The sequence below is a fragment of the Sinohyriopsis cumingii genome, chromosome 16, assembly GCF_028554795.1.
Source record: "Sinohyriopsis cumingii isolate HCF-2022 chromosome 16, ASM2855479v2, whole genome shotgun sequence".
NCBI lineage: Eukaryota > Metazoa > Mollusca > Bivalvia > Unionida > Unionidae > Sinohyriopsis > Sinohyriopsis cumingii.
In genome coordinates, this window is record NC_142976.1 from 39,092,889 (window position 1) to 39,108,779 (window position 15,891).

General features: G+C 39.2%; 1 protein-coding gene across 2 annotated transcripts in view; it reads left to right on the forward strand.

Moving 5' to 3' along the window:
- The window catches only part of LOC149780249 (hemicentin-1-like), a 118,476-nt gene that overhangs the window by 26,978 nt on the left and 75,607 nt on the right, over positions 1–15,891 (forward strand). For both annotated transcript variants that reach the window (XM_089937033.1, XM_089937034.1), the window contains exons 6-12: positions 396–586; positions 10,301–10,382; positions 10,944–11,075; positions 12,446–12,577; positions 13,105–13,292; positions 14,047–14,128; positions 14,443–14,614. In XM_089937033.1, coding sequence (XP_089793159.1) covers positions 396–586; positions 10,301–10,382; positions 10,944–11,075; positions 12,446–12,577; positions 13,105–13,292; positions 14,047–14,128; positions 14,443–14,614 — 979 coding nt within the window. The remainder of the gene's footprint in view (positions 1–395; positions 587–10,300; positions 10,383–10,943; positions 11,076–12,445; positions 12,578–13,104; positions 13,293–14,046; positions 14,129–14,442; positions 14,615–15,891) is intronic.

Below are 15,891 nucleotides of genomic sequence, written 5' to 3' on the forward strand. Positions count from 1 at the left end.
AGGTCTTATCTTCAGAGTCAAGGTCACTTGTCAATTGTTTAAACTTTCTTTTGTTGCTTTGTAAAATAAAGTCTGTCTGATTATTATGCTTCTCAGTTTGGTGGCATTTCCTGTATCATGTATCAAAATCAAGGTTCTATCTTCAAGGTCAAAGGTCACTGATCAGTTGTGTTTCTTTAGTCATGACTGTCAGACTTTATTTTTGGTAACTTTTATGATGTCAGTGGTAGATGGGAGAACAAATTCAATGAATTTGCTTGTTAACTACTGCAGGAAAACATTTGCTTTCTTAAAGGTAAGAAAAATGTATGTTGACTCAGATTTTTCATAAAATCATTTTATTTCAGAATATACATTAATATAATTTACTCTGATTTACCTTCAATCCTGTTTAGTTCCACCAGAAATTGAAAAGGAAAGTCGTCTGCTTACCTTCAGTGTGGCAGAGACTGCAAGCATCCCCTGCAATGCCAAAGGAAACCCTACACCAGTCATTAGCTGGACAAAAGATGGACGAGCACTCCGTGATGTTCCTGGGAAATTTCTTATTGATAAGAAAGGAACACTGCTAATTTATAACTTGCAGGTAAGAAATAAAGATGATTTCTTTCAAATTAAGTTTAATTGGAGATTATAGTAAGTGCTATCTAGTTTTCAGCTGAATCATTTATTGCTCATTTATATGAATTAGAGTACGAAGTGAGTGGTGTAAATCAGAAGCAATATTATGGCCTATGTTGACAAACACAGACAAGTTCATATCAACAGCAATAGTATGGCCTATGTTGACAAACATAGACAAGTTCATATCAACAGCAATAGTATGGCTTATGTTGACAAACACAGACAAGTTCATATCAACAGCAGTATTATGGCCTATGTTGACAAACACAGACAAGTTCATATCAACAGCAATATTATGGCCTATGTGGACAAACATAGACAAGTTTATATCAACAGCAGTATTATGGCCTATGTTGACAAACACAGACAAGTTCATATCAACAGCAATATTATGGCCAATGTGGACAAACACAGACAAGTTCATTTCAACAGCAATATTATGGCCTATGTTGACAAACACAGACAAGTTCATATCAACAGCAATATTATGGCCTATGTTGACAAACACAGACAAGTTCATATCAACAGCAGTATTATGACCAATGTGAACAAACATAGACAAGCTCATATCAACAGCAGTATTATGACTAATGTGGACAAACAGACAAGCTCATATCAACAGCAGTATTATGGCCTATGTTGACAAACACAGACAAGTTCATATCAACAGCAATATTATGGCCTATGTTGACAAACACAGACAAGTTCATATCAACAGCTGTGTTATGACCAATGTGGACAAACATAGACAAGCTCATATCAACAGCAGTATTATGGCCAATGTTGACAAACACAGACAAGTTCATATCAACAGCAGTATTATGGCCTATGTTGACAAATACAGACAAGTTCATATCAACAGCTGTGTTATGATCAATGTGGACAAACATAGACAAGCTCATATCAACAGCAGTATTATGGCCTATGTTGACAAATATAGACAAGTTCATATCAACAGCAATACCATAGCCCATGTTTACAAACTCAGACAAGTTCATATCAAAAGCAATATTATGCCAATAATAATAATAATAATAAAAATAATAATAATAATGAGGACTTTGTATTGCGCCTAATCTTTAGAAGCTCTAAGCACTTTGCAACATTAGACAACACCTATAAAAAAAAACATATAATGATATGATTACAAAAACAAACACCATGAAATTAGAAAATGTTAAAAAACATGTTGAGAATATTTAAGGTAGGAAACATTATTTGGTCTTTAAGTTTGTTCTTGCAGTCGAAATAAGTGAGTTTTGAGAGCCCTCTTGAATGGGATTACTGTGTCTTTGTGTCTAAGTTCAGTGGGCAATTCATTCCACATTGCTGGGCCCTGGTATGCAAAAGAACGCTGTCCATACGACTTTGTTTTCGTAGTGGGAATAATGAGTATACGATTGTCAGAAGAGGAGTGTAAGTATCTTGCTGGTGTGTACACATGGGTGAGGTCAGATAGGTATGTTGGACTAGAGTCCGACAGTGAAACATAGCACAGAGAACACATTTTGTGTTTGATTCTGGATCGAATGGATAGCCAGTGTAGGGTACAGAGCAGCGGGGAGGTGTGCTCTGATCGTGGTACTCTAAGTATGATCCGAGCAGCTGTGTTTTGAACTTTTTGAAGTTTCTGGAGCAGATATTGAGATGAACCAGACAGAATTGAGTTACAATAGTCCAGCCGTGAAAGTACTAATGAACACACAAGTGTTTTAGTGGCATCAACTGAGAAATATTTGTGAATTGAGCTGATGCATCTCAGCTCAAGATATGCAACCTTACATACGTTCATGACATGTTGGTGCAATGTGAGAGTACTGTCCAGAGTAACCCCATGATTTCATACTGATTGTGTGAATTTAATGTTGGTGTTGCTGATATTTATTGTTTGAGGTAAAGGATGTGAATGAGAAAGTCTTTGTGTTTTGATCAGAATGGCCTCAGTTTAATCATCATTCATCTGCAGCTTGTTACATGTCATCCATGATTTCACATCAGAAATGCACCTCTCTACACCTTGGATGGTAGCATCAACTTCAGTTGGGTGGATAGATTTGTATATTTGGGTGTCATCAGCATACAATTGGTGAGACACTGGATGATGATCTATGACACTTGAGAGCAACTGAGTGTATAGAATGAAGAGAACAGGTCCAAGAACAGACCCCTGTGGAACACCACAACATAGATCAACTGGGCTGGAGTGTATTCCATTTGCAGATACAATATGTGTCCTGTTGACCGAGTTGGACTTGAACCACAGTAAGGCTATATCATGAATGCCAAATACATGCTGGAGATGGTGCAGTAATATATCATGGTCTATTGTGTCAAATGTTGCAGACAAATCAAGGAGGGTGAGGACTGTAATCTTTCCACTATCCAACGCAGAGAGAATGTCATTAACTACTTTTAGAAGAATAGTTTCAGTACTATGGCAAGGGCGATATGTAGATTGTACATTGCTAAAAAGACTGATTGAATTCAGACGAGATACAAGCTGGGATAGAACAACCTTTTCTAAGATTTTTTATATGAATGGGAGATTAGAAACAGGGTGGTAGTTCTTTAAATCGTTATGGTCTAGTGTTGGTTTCTTCAGCAGAGGCTTTACAATGGCAGTTTTGAAAAATGATGGGAATTCCCCGGATGAGAGAGAGGTATTAATAACATCAGTTAGTGAAGGCAATACTGGATCTAAGCACTCAAGCAGCAGTGATGTTGGAATTGGATCAAGTTCACATGGCTTTGGTGCACTCTTCATCAGGATTGTACGTATGAAATCCATAGAGACAGGTTCAAATGCTGCTAATGATTGCTGCTCAAATTTTGTATCCCAACTGTATGGTGACGACGAGTCAATTGAAATTGTCGTGTCAAGCTTACCTCTAATGGTTTGTACTTTATCCATAGAGACAGGTTCAAATGCTGCTAATGGTTGCTGCTCAAATTCTGTATCCCAACTGTATGGTGACGACGAGTCAATTGAAATTGTCGTGTCAAGCTTACCTCTAATGGTTTGTACTTTATCACGGAAGAAATTTGCAAACATGTCCAGAAGGTCGACTGGAGAGAAGGTAGCTGGAAGTGATGCAGATTTGTGCCGTGACATTAGCTTGTTAGTAATCTCGAAGAGCTCTTTGCAGCTGGAACTTTCCATGATCTTAGTAGTGTAGCGGGCTGATTTTGCTGCATGGACTATATTTGCGACATTCTTCTTAGCGGCTTCATAGATTTGCTTATGAATGGTGAGTCTGGTGGAAAGCCAAAGCCTCTCAGCTTTACGGTGGTCTCTTTTAGCAGTGCAAAGCTGGTCCCAACTCTGCTATACTGTGAAGAACACTTTTGAATTGATACTCTGCACTTGATAGCTGGGGCATGTTTGTCGAGTAATGAATACAGGCAGTTATCAAGTTATTCTGCTGTAGGAGGTAAGCAAGTTGTTAGGTTTGCATGGATGTCGTGCATTAGTTTGATTCTATTTATCATACGGAGGTTTCTCTTAATAGCAGATAAAGGTGGAGGGTTAGGGACTGATACATCAAGATGGCATATAATGCAGAGGTGATCTGATGCTAGGTCATGGGATACTAGGGAGGACCGTAGAATGTTATCATCAGGTCTATGAAGAATCCAGTCTAAAATGTGACCATGTTTACGGGTGGGTTGGTTAACTGACTGTTTGAGGTTGAAAACATTAATGGATTCTATGAGTTTTGATTCGTTTGGGTTTCCAGGACAGTCAAAGTGAAAGTTGAAATCTCCAAGAATAATCAGGTTGCTGCCTATCAAATTTCCATACTCCAGGAGATTTGGAATCTGCTCCTAAAAGAGAGATTCAGTCAGCTTGTTTTTTCTACTAGGAGGAGGGTGGTATAGGCAGAAAAAATGGACTGACCTTTGCTCCAGTGTGAGTGTGGTTTGGACTAGTTCAAATGATGTGGGGTTGAAACTGAATGTTGTGGTGTGGTTAAGACGTTTGATCATGAAGTTTTTTGTGATGACAGCAATTCCACCTCTGCGAGAGTTACGGGGGAACGACTTGATGGAGTAACCAGTGGGTGTTAGATACATGGCCGCCATGTATATCCTATCTTGTGCTGCAAAATGGTGTTAAACCCTACAACAACAACAAAAACTTTGTGCTTTTATACTTAATGTATTTAATGATGCTTTCCTATTTTTGTTTCCATTTTGTTTTTCTTGTGTTTACAATCATTTGCTAATCCTGATGGCCTTGAGGGAGAATCGTATATTATAACTAACTTAGTTGTCCTAAATAAAGTATTTATTATTATTATTATCATTATTATTATTATTATTTATTATGCAGGTTGGTTAGAGGGCTTAAGCCACTATTTAATTTTCCATGGACAGAAGTGTTAACACTGGAGAAATTTTATACACTAGATGGACCATTATAAAACACATGTAATCATTGAAACCTTTCAAAAGAATCAGAATTTGGTGCTTCATGAAAGATTTGTTAGAAAATGTCCCTGAAGTGAAGTTCTAGTAAGAGCTACTTTAATCTGATACCTTAACCAATAGTCTCACATAGGGCAGGCACAGGATAAATGTTAATTATGTCCTATCCAATAATATCACAGATAAATGTTAATTATGTCCTATCCAATAATATCACAGATAAATGTTAATTATGCCCTGTCCAATACATCATCATCATTGGCGACTCGGTCTCGAAAGACCATGCGAATAGCGTCCTTGGGGTGTTGCCTGTCTCTGTTGGCAACGTCTGCTGTGGCTGTGCAGGCCTATACGTGAGTGACAGTCCCTACTGCAGTTGGTGCAGACATACTGGGAAGTCTGCATTACTGTGGTTGCTGTTGCGTTCTTCTTTCTCTTACATTTCTCTGCCACCAACTGGCCTCTCCTCGCATCAGCGACTGATATGCCATTGTTTACCATCAGTCTCCAGGTGCCTCGGTCCTCAGCCAGCTCTTCCCAGTCATCGGGTGAAATGTTGCATGCCTTCATGTCCCTCTTGCACACATCTTTGAAACGGAGTGAGGGGCATCCAACTCTTCTCATGCCAGTGGCCAGCTGTCCATATAAGATGTCCTTTGGCAGCCTTCCATCCTCCATGCATCGGACGTGACCCAGCCATTGAAGGCGGCGTTTAATTAGCAGGGAGTACATGCTGGGGGTACTTGCATGCTGCAGGATCTTGCTGTGTGGAACACGGTCTTGCCAGCTGATTTTCAGGATGCGTTTCAGGCACCGTATATGGAAGGAGTTGAGCCGGCGTTCTTGCCTCATGTAGGTACTCCACGTCTCACTTCCATATAGAAGGGTGCTGAGAACGCAGGCCTGGTAGACTCGGACCTTGGTGTGCTCTGTCAGCGCGTTGTTTTCCCAAACCCTCTTTGTTAATCGAGCCATGATGGTGTTTGCCTTTCCAAGCCTTCTATCCAGCTCCATATCAATCGAGAGAGTGTTGCTGATGGTTGACCCTAGGTAGGTAAAGTTGTTGACTGCTTCCAGGGTGACACCGTTGATTTTGATTGAAGGGGCAATGGTGGTATCTTGCACGCTGACATTTGTTTTTTCCAAGCTGATTGTGAGACCAAAGTGCGTGCAGGCAACAGCAAAACGGTCTCCCAGTCTCTGGAGGGCTTCCTCGGTGTGGGCCACAAGAGCTGCATCATCTGCAAAAAGCATCTCCCTGATGAGCATAGCTCTCACTTTGGTCTTTGAGCGCAGTTGTGCCAGGTTGAACAGGCTCCCATCAGATCTGGTGTGTAGATATATGCCATCCGTGGACGTGTTGAAGGCGTAGGACAGGAGCAGGGGGAAGAAGATCCCAAAAAGTGTTGGTGCCAGCACGCAGCCCTGCTTCACACCACTGTTAATTGGGAAGGAAGTTGAGGATGATCCATCATACAGGACTGTTCCCTTAATATCTGCATGGAAAGAGATTGTCATGCTGAGGAGTTTTGGGGGGCAACCGATCTTACTCAGAAGTTCAAAAAGGCCCTTCCTGCTGACCAAGTCAAAGGCCTTGGTGAGGTCGATGAACATCATGTAGAGTGGTTGACCTTGCTCTCTGCTCTTCTCTTGGAGTTGTCGTAGGGAGAAGATCATGTCTGTCGTCGACCTGCCTGCTCTGAAGCCGCACTGTGATTCCGGGTACACACGGTCTGCCAGCAACTGCAGCCTGTTGAGTATGATGCGGGCGTACACTTTACCAACAATACTCAAGAGCGAGATCCCTCTGTAATTATTACAGTCACTGCGGTCGCCCTTGTTTTTGTAAAGGGTCACAATTGTGGCATCACGCATGTCTTGGGGGACTACTCCTTCCTCCCAGCAGCGGCAAAGTAGCTCGTGCAGTGGTTTAATCAATGCTGGTTTTCCACGTTTGATAGCTTTGGGCGGGATGCTGTCACTACCTGGTGCTTTGTCGTTTGGAAGGCAGTCGATTGCTTTGCTGAGCTCCTCTAAGGTTGGCACTTTGTCGAGCTCTTCCATGGTGGGCAGATTCTTTATGCTGCTGAGGGCTGCATCAGTGACTGACGTTTCTCTGGAGTATAGTTCTGAGTAGTGCTCCACCCATCTGGCCATCTGTTGCCCACGGTCTGTGATCTTCTCTCCCGTCAGGGATTTCAGGGGAGCGACCCCTTTCACTGTAGGGCCTAGAGCCTTCTTGATGCCACTGTACATGCCTTGGATGTGTCCGGACTCGGCACTGCGCTGGATCCCTTCACACAGTTGTTGCCAGTACTCGTTCGCACACTGTCTAGCAATGCGGTGGGTGTTACTTCGGGCACTTCTGAGAGCAGCAAGCATCCGTTCATTAGGGCATTTTTTGTAAGCTATGAAGGCTTTTCGTTTCTCCTCGATTTGTGGTTCCATCCTTGATAGGTGTGCATTGAACCAGTCCTGGCTGGGTCGTTCCTTCTTGCCAAACGTTGACATAGCTGTACTGTAGATGGCACCCTTCATGGCGTTCCACTTGGCTGTAGCGTCATACTCAGGCAGGTCCTGGAGAGCCTTGTTCAGGGCAGACACATACTCCTCCACCTTGGCAGGGACTGACATCTGTGCAGTGTTTATGCGAGGACATCCTTTTGGTTTTGTGCAGTGTAGCACGTGTGGCTGTAGTCGCACTCTGCTGCTCACAAGGGCATGGTCGGAGGCACAGTCTGCACTGTGGTAGGTTCTAGTGGAGAGGACGCTGTTAAGGGCAGAGCGCCTGGTGATGACCAAGTCGAGTTGGTGCCAGTGATGAGATCTGGGGTGTTTCCATGACACTTTGTGTTGTGGCTTACACTTGAAGAAGGTGTTTGTGATGCACAGGCCATGGTAGGTGCATAGCTCCAGCAGTCTCTGGCCGTTTTCGTTGGTCTTTCCAGTGCCATGATACCCGAGGCAGGTAGGCCAGGACTCGTGGTCCGCACCTACTCTGGCATTAAAGTCGCCGAGGAGGAATAGTGGTTCATTTTTGGGGCATCCTTTGATCTGTTCGTCCAGCTGCCCATAGAACTGATCCTTCACGTCTTCTGATGACGTGAGGGTTGGGGCGTAGACACTGATGATGTTGACAGGACCTGAAGTAGTGGTGAGGCAGATGGACAAGAGACGCTCAGTGCCCCCTGTTGGAGGTTCAACCGAGGCCAGGGAATTGTTTTTGTTTGCTAAGCCCACTCTGTGCTGATGGGGCTCCTCAGGTTCTCGACCCTTCCAGAAGGAGGTGTAGTTTTCCTCTCTGAGGGAGCCACTAGAGGCGAGCCTGGTTTCCTGGAGGGCAGCTATGCTGATATTTAGTCTGGTGAGTTCTCTATTGATGATGGCCATCTTTCTGGTGTCGTCCACTTCTCTGAGGTCGTTGGAGATGCCTTTACACATGGTGCGCACATTCCAGCTTGCAGATCGAAGAGCTGGAGTCTTCTTTATTGGTTTCTTGTTTCTTTTGTCTGGTGTGGAATTACCGTCTGCTTGTCATGCTGAACAACACGCTGAGCTCCAGACACCCAGTGGGACACGATGATCCCTCCCACCGTCAAAGCTGACCCGTGGCACCCCTTCCCTACGCCAATCGGGTGGGACTTATAACCCGTAAACTGTCAGCTTCCGTGTTGTTTCCTCACTCAGTAGCGAGACTGGAGTGTCCTCTCCAGGGCGCAAGCCTGGGCGTGGAATATGGAGATCCTGGGCTGCCCAGACGTCAGGATCCCCCTCTCGTCCTTGCTGGTGGGGTCCAAAGGAATGCTGAGCATGACATTTGGCACCAGTTTGGATGCAGGAGCTGCCGGAAGGAGGTCGTAGTCGACCCCCAGCCGCCTTAGGGGCTCCACTCCTGATTTTCTGTCTGGGTTTACTCCCGTAGCCTTTCCTTCTCCCGAAGATATCCACAAGGCAGTGGAGCCATAATCCAATGGATGGGACTTGGTTGGTTTTGAATCAGAGTTTCCTTCTCCTAGATGAACTGCCTGACAAGGCTAACAAGCTTCATCTGCCCGGGTTTGGGGTCAGAGTTTCCCTTCTCTTAGACTGGTTGCCTGCCAAGGCTAATGAGCCCAGTCTGCCCACCCAGTTATACCGCCGGGTACTCGGTCGCGCCACACAGCAGGCTCTGTTAAAACAGGGGGCACCGCGTGAAGGTGCTGCTGTGGACACAATAGTGTAGGAGAGGCCATATGCAAGTAACCTCCTGCCCCGCAGAGCGAGACAGTGGTCCTGCGGCGATCACTACACCTGGGAAGGAGAGGCTATGAGAGACGCTTCACTTTCCTTTGGCAAGCAGGACGTCAGGCCCAGGCCACGCACCCCCCAGCCCTGTCCAATAATATCACAAATAAATGTTCATTATGTCCTATCCAATAATATCACAGTTATATAATTGTTCATTATGTCTTGTCCAATAACATCACCATTAGATAAATGTTCATTATACCATGTCCAATAATATCAGATAATTGTTCATTATGTCTTGTCCAATAACATCACCATCAGATAAATGTTCATTATACCATGTCCAATAATACCAGATAATTGTTCATTTTGTCCTGTCCAGTAACATTACTGTTAGATATTGTTCATTATGTCCTCTCCAATAATATCAGTAGATAATTGTTAATTATGTCCTGTCCAATAACATCAAAGATAAATGTTCATTAGGTCCTGTCCAATAAAATCACAGTTAGATAATTATTCACTAGGTCATTACATTATTTTTTTTTGCATGTCATACTGTGATATAAATCACATGAAATAGTGTGCTATGAGTCAGGTGACATAATGTGATATGAATGATAGGAAATACTGTGATATGGATCACATGAAATACTGTGATAAATCACATGAAATAATTTAAATTTGCTTTAAATTCATGGTTTGTAGCAGCTACAAAGTCTATGAAAATGCGTACCCTATAAAAATTGGTATCCAATGAAAAATAGTGAATTCACAGTAAATAAAGTTAAAACTGTTGATTCTTTACCTGTTCGTAAATCATTACGTCTCATGTTACATGTGTTGATTCTTGTTCGTTAATCTTTATGTTTCATATTACAGGTGTTAATTTTTACCTGTTCATATATCTTTATGTTTCATATTACAGGCGTTAATTTTTACCTGTTCCTTATATCTTTATATCTCATATTACAGGTCTTAAATTGTACCCTTTCATGTATTTTTATGTTTCTTGTTACAGGAGGATGACACTGGAAGCTATGTGTGTACAGCAGTCAATGTGGCTGGCAGGGACTCTCAGGAGAGACTTCTCAGGATTCAGGGTCAGTCCTCAGTCTTATGAAAATTGCAATGTGAAAACTTTCTTAGTGGACACATCCATACATAGAACAACAGGGGATACATTCAGAAATTCCCAATTGTAAATCCAGATATGAACACATATCTAATAGACAGATGCATGTCTATAAAGGACAAAATTGTCTTGACCTTAGTCTGTCTTTATAGACATGTTTTACTTCATGATATCAGGTATATCTTCCAAAGGGTTAAAGTGGGTTTGTTTTTGGTACAGGACTGTTTACCGTTTTAATTTTTAAGTACTTCATTTGGAATAGCTTGAACTGGTTCATACTGCTTTTAGTTGATTTGTACTCATTGGACAAATCAGTGAATCTATGAAGAATGATCCTTCCATGGAAACAAATTTAAATGTCATTTCTTTCAAAACCAGGAAAATTGATGGCCACAGAAATAAATCAATATAAAGTAGTTTAGATTTACATTTACAGTTCAATAACAAATGTAATATCCATAAATTTAGCCCAGTTTGTTTCTTAAACCAGTTCCAGTGTATATAGATCTGCATTTATTGTTGCTTTCAGTGCCACCCCAGTTCCTCACAGAACCAGCAAACCAGGAAGTACTTGTGAATGACAGACTGGAACTCAGCTGTTTTGCTAATGGTGTACCCACCCCTACCATCCGATGGATGAGAAACAATCAAATCATTCCTTGTTAGTGTTCACTTTTTTGTAGAGCTGTGTTTGATAGGAAATCTCTGCATCAATCTTAGCTGAAGAACATCTTAATTTATCAAGAAAACAGAGTGATTAAAAAATAGCCCTTTAAGATACATTTGAATTTGCTATAGCATTCATGTAGATATAGCACTTACATTTATATATAGACCAGATGCATAAACATAACTTAGTGCACATTAACCTGTAGAGAAAAACCACATACATGAAAATATCAGTTTCTATGATCCCTATGGTTAACCTTTCTGAAAAGGTTTGACTACCATATTTTTAAAATGTTTACAGCATATGCAAGGCATAAATTGACATATTGTTTACTGATGAGACAGTTGTGTGCTAGCTTATGCACTGATGTACAGATATAATGTTTGCAGACGAGACGGTTGTGTGCTGGCTTATGAACTGATGTACAGATATATTGTTTGCATATGAGATGGTTGTGTGCTGGCTTATGCACTGATGTACAGATATATTGTTTGCTGATGAGACAGTTGTGTGCTGGCTTATGCACTGATGTACAGATATAGTGTTTGCTGATGAAACAGTTGTGTGCTGGCGTATGCACTGACGTACAGATTAAGTTACCCAAGTATGAAACAAATATGGTCAATGAAGTGGAAATGAAAGGTTTTGATGCAGATTTGCTGTATCTTTTCATCTTCAGATACATTATCTGATTGCAAAACATTTTCCATGGATTATTTACTTAAATAGCTTTTATATAAATAGCTGTCAGCTAAAAGTCTAAAATGCTGATTGGAGCAAAAGTTGACTTTGGAATCAGTTTGATTAAATGGCATCATTTTTGTTATTGTATAGTGTACCTGTTTATATATGTTGGTAAATGTTGCAGCCTTTTAATCACCAGGTGCATTAACATTATCAGTTATTATAAGTTGTATTTGTGTGTTGTGTTAAAGTCATGCAACAGTCATCATAATTGTGTGCAGGCAATACATAATATTCCATAGAACACTTGTTAAGATTTTTATGTCATTGTTTTGAGAGAGTACTGTTGTGTTCTATAACCCAAATTCATATGTTACTGTTTTAAAAGAGTACTGCTTTTTCTGTAGCCCTGATTAATACGTCCTTATTTTGAATGAGTGCTTTTTCTGTAGCCTGGAATAATATGTCCTTATTATGAATGAGTGCTTTTTCTGTAGCCCAGATTAATACGTCCTTATTTTTAATGGGTGCTTTTTCTGTAGCCCAGAATAATATGTCCTTATTATGAATGAGTGCTTTTTCTGTAGCCCAGATTAATATGTCCTTATTTTGAATGAGTGCTTTTTCTGTGGCCCAGATTAATATGTCCTTATTATGAATGAGTGCTTTTTCTGCAGCCCAGCCCAGTGTGAATGGTAGGAGTCTGTACATTATTCGGAATATTCGGCCAGAAGATGGAGGCCTATACACATGTATAGCAGAAAACCCTGCTGGCGCCATCAATACAACAGCCTCTGTTATTGTCAAAGGTAAAATATAACAGTGTAATGTATTAAAGTTTTCATGATGTCTCATTTTCACATTTGGTGTAATTGTGACAGGATTTAATTCAAATTATCATAGTTCATATTTTCTTTTTAATTTTTAATTAATCATCAGTTTTATGCCATAAAGATTCACAATTACTTAAGAATAAAATGATCCTATTGTTGGTAAGATCGATGTTTCTGGATAATACTGAAGGCCAGTGTACCTTATAGGAAAACAAAGAACTAATAGTCTCCATAATGGAACTCATAAACTGATGTCACATTTTTCTTAGTATACAATTCCAGCTATGACAAGCCCCTGTATTTTTTTTAAATTGGAGGCAGGGCTTAGTCAAAGTTTAAAAAATTTGTAAGCAACAATTTCCAACTAGTGTTTAAAAGTGCATGGGTGGTGGATATGGGCCTTTCATCAAATAAGGCCACATTAAGAGAGAACTATTATAAATGCATCCTACATATTGACTCCATTAAGAGAATATTGTTAATGATATAACATCTTTTTACAGTACCTCCAGAGATCATTGCATTCCCTGGCAACAAAGCGGTGACTGTGGCAGAAAAAGTCATCCTGACTTGCTCAGTTGGAGGTGACCCTGCCCCTGAAATTATATGGACCAAAAATGGTCGTGAGGTCCGATACAGTGAAAGAATTCAACTGCTTGCCAATGGTTCCCTTGTAATATTTAACTCTACGGTAAGTTTCCTTTGTATATTTGGGAAATTCTTTTGCTGAAAAAGTAGTCTAAATTCACACAAGAGAACTCTACTTTTTCAGGTTATTTTAAGGTACATTGAAAAAAATGCATTTATTTTAGATACTCCAGAGTTTTTACACAAACACACACACACACACACACACACACAGATATATATATATATATATATATATATATATATATATATATATATATATATATATATATATATATATATATTCCAATTGTGACAATGTATAATCTTTTCAATGCTTATGTGTTCTTAAATCACTTAATTAATGATAATTATGATGTTTAAATACCATGCATTGAAGAAGTTTAATATTTGCAAATTTGTAAACCTTGAACTTTTAAAAAATAAAAAATAATAATTCAGAATGGCAAAAATTAAATATGCAGATTTTTCAAAATGTTAAATTCATTAAACTTTAATGCAGTGGAAAGTTTACATATACAGGATGTCATATTTCATCATTAGACCTCTGACTATTTAATATCCAGATCAGAAAGCAAATCCCTGTCTTCATATGTCTGTAATATAACATTTTTCATATGTCCAAGATATTACATGCTTTATATTTCTGTGATATAACATTGTTAATATGTCCATGATATAACATTGTTCATATATCTGTGATGTAACATTGTTCATGTGTCCATGACATAACATTGTTTATATGTCCATTGTTCATATATCTGTGATGTAACATTATTCTTTCAACTCTTTTTCAGAGTACAGATGCAGGAGAGTATAAGTGTGTAGCAACCAATGATGCTGGTACCTCAGAGGGAATAGCAACTCTTACAATCAGAGGTCTATATTTTCTTTACACTTCTGTATTTACTGTTATCATTTAAAATACTTGCGTGTCCTATTTACATGTGTTATTTTACATCATGTATGGATATTTTCTGCATTAATTTGGATTATTATAAATTTTTAGGTCTTGTTTGTCCAGTATAGTAAGGAATACATTAATTAATTTAAATAGTTAACTAATTATGTCAGACAGCATTCCACAAGATAAGATTCCAAACTTTGTTTCTGGAATTCTTTGCTGTCACAAGTTGTATTTCATTACACATGAAAAATTAATACTTACAGAAAATGTTTGTTACATTTTTTAGAGCCTCCCAAGTTTCGAATTGAGCCAGAGAGCATCCGTGTAGATGAGGGAACCACTGCCATTTTGAACTGTGTTGCAGAAGGTGAGCCAAAACCAGAGATGTTATGGATGATAGGATGGGAAAGACTTGAAAGTGATGGACGCTTGACCATTCTGCCCAACAACTCAATCAGGTAACCGAGACATCACTAGAGCATAAATAACCATGCCCACACATTAACATGGTAGTTTGTAAAAAAATCAGCATTTTTAAAAAACAATGTACCCCATTTTCAGAGAATTTTGTTTTACAAATAATAAAAATTCAAAAATTTCATTGAACATTCATGTAGCTTTACCCAGGTTTATGGTTTATATCTACCAACCCTGAGATGGGTAAGTTTACTCAATTTTCTTTCATTGTTTATTTCACATAATTGCATTCCATTTGCTTTCCGTTCATGTCTGCATTTCAGCTATCTTCTTGTTGATTTTGTAAATCATCTCAGAAATGCATTCCGATTTTAATTGTTTTCTCATTCATCATTTCCTCTTATTTGTGTTCATTTGGAATGCATTTATCAAAGTCAAAACTTCCATTTTTTATTATTTCAGATTGAGAAAACTATTGCTTTCATATCATGTGTTATTTAATGTGTGCTGTAATATAAAAGAAGATAGAATTCAAAAGACTTCATTTAATTTTTAATTATTACAAAATTAACTGCAACTGTATTAAATATAATAGTATAGTTGTAAAATATTTGGTAAGCAAATTTTATTTCTTTATTTGTTGTTTTTAAAAAAACAAAAATGATTCATCTACAGTTTTTGCTGATGGGGTTTTCACATCATTGATTGTTAGAATAATTTCAGAGCTTGTAAGTAAACATTTTCCATGTTTAAAAATCTGACAAAATTGACAGTGGAAATTTAGCAGCAGCCCAATATACAGATAAATAAATTTTCAAGTCCATTCATAAAGTGTATTCTCATTTCATGACCCTACATAAATTTGTGTTCTCATTTCCTTCAAACTGCATTCTTCATTTAATTTGTATTCATTCTGCATTCTGTTTGTATTTGGTACAATGACTTATTTCAGGATATGTAATACTTTTATTTACAGTCATCAAATGTGATGAATATATTCATTATGTAGGGTACTGATCATGACAGGTAAAAGGAGGTCACAGTGACCTACCTCTATGCTCCAGTATCTTTGCTTTGTATTCATAATATGCTTTGGCAGAGTAAGCGAGACATAGCAGTGCAGAATTTTTGATGGAGTATGGTTCACACACAGCTGGCTTGAGGTTGGTTAACAAGGATTCATTCTTTTTCCTGATATTTCTGAGTTATTATAATGGCTAGTAAGACAAGGTAGATTAGTTTTAAAAAGTCTATGGTAATTAAAATGCAGTCAAAATCTTCCTACAAATTGACAATATGCCAAACACTTTTTACATAC